At 34.8% G+C, this 6,000-nt stretch overlaps 1 protein-coding gene across 1 annotated transcript in view; it reads right to left on the bottom strand.

Moving 5' to 3' along the window:
- Positions 1-451: 451 nt before the first annotated feature.
- The window catches only part of LOC124154067 (proline-, glutamic acid- and leucine-rich protein 1), a 635,207-nt gene continuing 629,658 nt past the window's right edge, over positions 452-6,000 (bottom strand). The window contains exon 3 of the mRNA XM_046527568.1: positions 452-3,147. Coding sequence (XP_046383524.1) covers positions 3,079-3,147 — 69 coding nt within the window. The 3' untranslated portion in view covers positions 452-3,078. The remainder of the gene's footprint in view (positions 3,148-6,000) is intronic.

Below are 6,000 nucleotides of genomic sequence, written 5' to 3'. Positions count from 1 at the left end.
CTCGTTTGCCATATGTGTATAGAGTACATCAATCTATAATCCATTTATTCCTAAATTAGGCATAGCCGATATTTTCATCAAATACCCAATGCAGAAATGTTGGTACATCCAAGAAAATACTTACATATCCATTTTAAGACATTGACTAACCACCACAAACCAACATGACAATTTAATAAATTTGAAAGAGCCCAATGTTGCCTATGGTGAACAACTCTTCGAGGCTTGATCAAAGCAGATCAAACCAGCAGATCAGTTGGTTTGCTCAAGCAGCTCCTCTTGTTGCTACCTATTGATGCTTATGGTCTTGTGATAGTAAAACTGTGCATATCGTAATTTCCAGTGGACATTCAGGTTTTGGGATGATGATTGTGGAACTTATCTTAAATTTGGGGGGAAAACATATCTCATATTTGCTGGGAATGTTAAAATCAAGCAAAGGTGAAAAATTGGATTATAATTAAAACATTTCTGTATTTCATTTATGTACTAAAACTGCTGTAAGAGAAATTCATCATTAGTGCTACATAATTGAAAACCAATAGAACATTGTCTAAGCATTTCCAGGGCTAATTTTAAGGGAGTGACTTATCTTTTACATTTTCGACAAGGTTTTCCTGTTTTTTTAGCTCATTAGAATCTCAAATTTTGAAGTTTATATTACAAATATGCCTTCAATACTTTTATAACTACTTCCATGAATAAATAACACATTTTAATGTTGCTTTGTTTATAACAGTGTCTCTCTAATTTTACTTTAGAAAAAATGTACATGATTTATTTCCCTGACACAAACATTTGAAAGCTTCATAGTTCAATGAAGATAACCACACCAACTACAATTTTGATTGACAGGCACTTTTTTAGTAGCATAAGATAAAGGGTACATTTGTATTTTCTTCACTCAAGCAAGTTTCCAGAATATTTATGAAAGTTACAATAAGAAGTGCCTTATAAAGTCATAGCCATCAAGTGTATCAACAAAATTATACATAGGTACGAATATTAACTACACAACAAATTTACTTTTATCAAGGCAAATATTGTCATTAATACACTGAGTTGCTAAGATTTTTGTGGACCCTAGGTATCACCTTCTATATTTAATGCAATTTTAACTTTGTCTTTGCTGTGTATAAAAAAAAGATCAGCTTCCTAACATACCCCACTCACACATTATTCACAAAGCACCACATAAAACATTCATAACACTTCTCAATCACTATACGGAAGTGGTGTAGATTATTTTATGCCTCTTTATACATTCATTTATGCAAAAGCTAAAATACTCATGTGATCCACAGGCAAGGAGACAATGCATCATTTCATAGAAGTACGGCTTTTTTGAAAAACAAAAATCATGCAAACTACATGGCTTAAAATCATGAAGCATTTCCTCATATCACCCTAATGCATAAGAAATAATGATATGACAGTGAAATCACAGTCAAAATCGTAAAAGTTGTATGTATAAGGTCTAGTATTTCTTGTCACATAAGTAGATATTTTTGTATATAACTTTTTACAATTTTTACAAAATAATTTATTCAAGACATGCTTTTGTTATCAATACATTTTCACAGACATTTTTCACAAGGATTTGTATAGTATAACATTATATCTATTAACACATAATGCATAATATGCTCCCTAAAATAAATATATTAAAATAACAAGTTAAAATCATCAAAAATCATTCTTCACACAATGAATAAATAAATGAGAGACTAGATAAATCATGAGGGTTAACAATTTGGGTTCATAAATTTACCGTTAAAATTAGAACAAAGGTGATCAGCGATTCACATTAGATTCTAAAATAAGAACTTTTAGCAATTAATCAATGCACAAAAGCACCAGTAACGTAAAACAAACTGAAAACAAATGCTGATATGGCTGTTTTCCTCAAGATACATGCATAATTATTCCTTAAATTTACACGTAGCTATTTTTTCCAGATAAACATGATCAAATTATCAGCTAAGTACCTTATTCCTCTGGGATAAGGACCTATTTATGTACACCATTCAAATAAACATATCAGTTCATCACACTCTTTTCTCCTGACCTCTTCTGTCCCAGTGTTTGCAGGTTTCTTTTATAAGTGTGCCAAAGCAAAGTCTTGAATGAAGCGTTACTTCTGTAGGTATTGTGTTCAGCAGAAATCGAATCAGGTGTAAACCATACAACCTCAAATAAGATAATATCATAAATCACGATACATTATATCATACAATCAAAATTTTAATCTAGGCACATTTTTGCTTTTCATTTCTTGAATCAGAAATGAGAACGACACTGCACTTCTTTTTGGCAGACTGACGTGAGGTCCAGATAAGCAAGTAAAAGCATAATAGTGTGCCTATTGTAATTGAAATTTTTTTTCACTATTTTATGAACAGTTTTGATCAAATAAAACATTTTCTTGTGCTATATAAGCCTTATCACAATCATTATTAATTCAATATGGTTAATAAGTGGCTATTTGGTCAAAATATTACTTTGAATCTTTATATCACATCAAAAGATAGACATATAAATTTATATGAAAGTTATTGTAGTGGAATTGTGATGGGATTAATTACAGGCATGAAGGAACTAATATGATTACAGAGGCTATCAGTATTATGTACAAATGACAACCAGTTTTCCATTTGAAACACTGACACTTACAAAGCTTGTAAACTGGCAAGTGCATACTCGACTGTTCACTCATTTCAAAAGACTTCTTAAAAGTGACCGGTGGGCATGCTATTAATAATGTATGAACCAATGAAGTCTTTTTTTCTGAAAGACAAGATGGAAATACATGCTAGTGCTTGAACATTTCATTACAGGGTTTGCTTTTTTTCGGTTCACTTGCAAAGTACTCACATTCAACATTCACAGTCACGCTGGCTTATTGAAATCATATTGCAATGTATGAGAAGAGTAAAATGTACTTGGAGGCAATCACCATTTCCATTCATACTCAGCCACAAACTTGCAAACAAGCCCAACCAATCAGCCTTGATAGGTTACAGATGCCTCTGATCTGTAGGGTTGGACATTACTGGGACAGCCTAGGTCCTCCATGTTTCATTCCTCCTCCGAAGCATCTGCCAGTAACGTAGCTTTGTCTCCATACTGCAGGTCAGATGCAATTTTCTGAAAAAAATGACAAAATATCTAATGAATGTGAATCAGAGACCTGCTGTGAACATGATATTGATAAAGGTTGACTGCTTCAAGGACCTGGGGGTCTTTTTTGACCCAAAATTAAAATTTAATTCTCATTGCTTGATCACTCAGACTAAGGCACTAAAGACGCTTGGGTGTGTTTTAATATTAGGTCGTGACCTTAATAATATTTATGGTCTAAGGATGTTGTATGTATCCCTTTTTAGGCCCATTGTTGAATATGGCTGTTGTATCTGGTCTCCTCACAACAATGTACATATAAATACCAATGAAAGAGTGCAACAAAAGTTCATTAATTTTGTAAAATACAAGTTTGGTCTTCAACATCTAGATTATACATAATAGCATTCTTTTGGCACTAAATTTGGAGCCACTCCATGTTTGTAGAAAAAACCTGGGCATCCTCCTCCACAAGCTAGTCATGGCAACTATTGATGTACCTGAAGTACTTGGGGCAATAAACTTTTGAGTTCCTACATGCGGTGTTCGGGACAATGCTGTTTTCATTATTTCTTACCACGCTAGACACTACTTGTACTTTACATCACTCTCAAGACTAAGACTTCTGGGGGATAACTTATTAATCCTTACACTATTCTATTAGTTATAATAACCCAATTAAGTAAAATGGATTAAACTTAAACATTTCTCTGAGCTCTGGGGGGGGGGGGGGGTTTATCCCCCAAAACACACCCCTCGCTGCGCCACTGATTTCAATACATGAGTTCTTAAAAAGAAGTCTTCTGTATTCTTATTTATTTTCGAATCAAATTGTTATCAGTATGTCATCCAAAATTATTATCCTGCAATTTTATTTTTACTGTAGATCTGCTATTGAAAATAAATACTATTTTCGTTGTTATTTTTCATGTGCGCACTTAAGCTTTTTTAACATAGATTACCAAGGTAAAACAAAATGAGCTTTACTATATGTAAAGCATAATAAATTATTATTTTGGAAGGTAGCCTCAAACAGGTTATCCTCCAAGGCTACCTAAAATTACTCAAATTCGTAATTGTAATGTAATTTGTGTGTGGAGTAATAAAATAGTATTATGACATTATTATCCCATCATAAGAAAAACGGCACGAGAATGAAGCAAAATATTATTGTTGAATGATTCATAATTCAAAATTATTGTTAAATAATTGAATTATAAAATTAAATCATTTTTAATAAACTTTTCAAAATTTTCCGCCCCCCGAAATCTGCCGCCTTGGGGAAGTGTCCCCACTGCCCCACCCTATGTCCGGGCTCGATGGCGAGTAGAACGAACCAATCTATAATGGAAAGAATGATTTCTGCATTTCACGACTTCACCCACATATTTTTCCCTTTCTCACGGGAGGGACCAATCCTTGGCCCCATAAGTTTTTGCCCTGCTGAGACACGCCTTTCCAACGCGTTCCCCGAAGGATATTCGAAGCACGGCTTTCGTGAAATTATCCGAGAGCCACAAAGAATCCCCACGCTCAAGGCCTGATCCGAGACTCAACCGCGACTTTTGGCAATATTGCACTTCTCAAACGATGTATGCAAGCTCCCCCTCTCGAGTCTTCGCCGGGTATGACGGAACCGCTGTCAATAAACGTGTCCCGGCGACCAAGCTGAAGGGTAAACAACGGAGGCTCCCATAATCCGAATTTGATTGAAAGGCAAGAGCGGAGGGGTAGTACGCCGCCCTCACGTTAGAGGGCTGGAGTTGGCGTGTCGTCTCAGGGTCGAGGCGCTCCAAGCTGGAAGAGTTGCTCGACCTCGATTCTCCGCCTCTCTTGGGTATTTGCGAGGCTTAGGATCAACCTTTGGCTTATGAGACCTCGTCTGTACCCGTCGGTGGTCAAGAAAATCTTACATGCTCAAAATATAATGAGAAATCAACACGGAAAAAATTTATCAGATAGCAAAACAATTTTCAAGTTTTTTTTTAATTGTGAAAGTAATACATACTAAAACCATCAAAGTTCACCTTCATAGTGATCTTGATCCATTTAAAAGAATTGAAGCCCTATGCAAAGTTAATGGTAGCTTATAAATATTTCCAAAGCCAATCTGCAGTAAAAATAATTTTGGATAAAATACTGGGAAGAATTTGATTCGAAAACATTGAATAATGCACAAGGCTTCTTTTTTAAAAATCAATTGTCGCAACAGCTACTGTAGGTCACGGAGTTGGTGTATTTGCGAGGCTTAGGATCAACCTTTGGCTTATGAGACCTCGTCTGTACCCGGCGATCAAGGAAATTTTACACGCCGCAAAGCATAATGAGAAATCAAGACGGAGGAGAACCTATGCTTTTGTTCAAATGAGCGCGATAGAATAATTTTAGGATGTAGCGATTAATTAACAACTGGGAAAAATTGTATCTACTGGGAAAATATTTTATCATGCGTTTTTTTTTTAAGTTGGACGTGATGTTTATCGAAATCGTTTGCGTTCATATCGCTTGCAATTTTTACCTGATCAAAACAATTGAAACCTTATATGAAGCTAATTATTGTGGGTTAATTTTCAATAGCATATCTACAGTAAAAATAAAATTGCAGGATAATAATTTTGGATGACGTACTGATAAGAATTTGATTCGAAAATAAATAAGAATACAGAAGACTTCTTTTTAAGAACTCATGTATTGAAATCAGTGGCGTAGGGAGGAGAGGATTTGGGGTATAAACCCCCCCCCCCCCCCCAAAGCTCAGAGAAATTTTTAAGTTTGATCCATTTTACTTAATTGGGTTAATATAACTAATAGAATAGTGTAAGGATTAATAAGTTATCCCTCAGAAAGCCGTAAAACTCACCATTTTGAACCATTTATCTC

Source organism: Ischnura elegans, chromosome 2, assembly GCF_921293095.1.
Source record: "Ischnura elegans chromosome 2, ioIscEleg1.1, whole genome shotgun sequence".
NCBI lineage: Eukaryota > Metazoa > Arthropoda > Insecta > Odonata > Coenagrionidae > Ischnura > Ischnura elegans.
The sequence above is the reverse complement of the archived record's forward strand: the minus strand, read 5'-3'. Positions and strand labels throughout refer to the sequence as shown.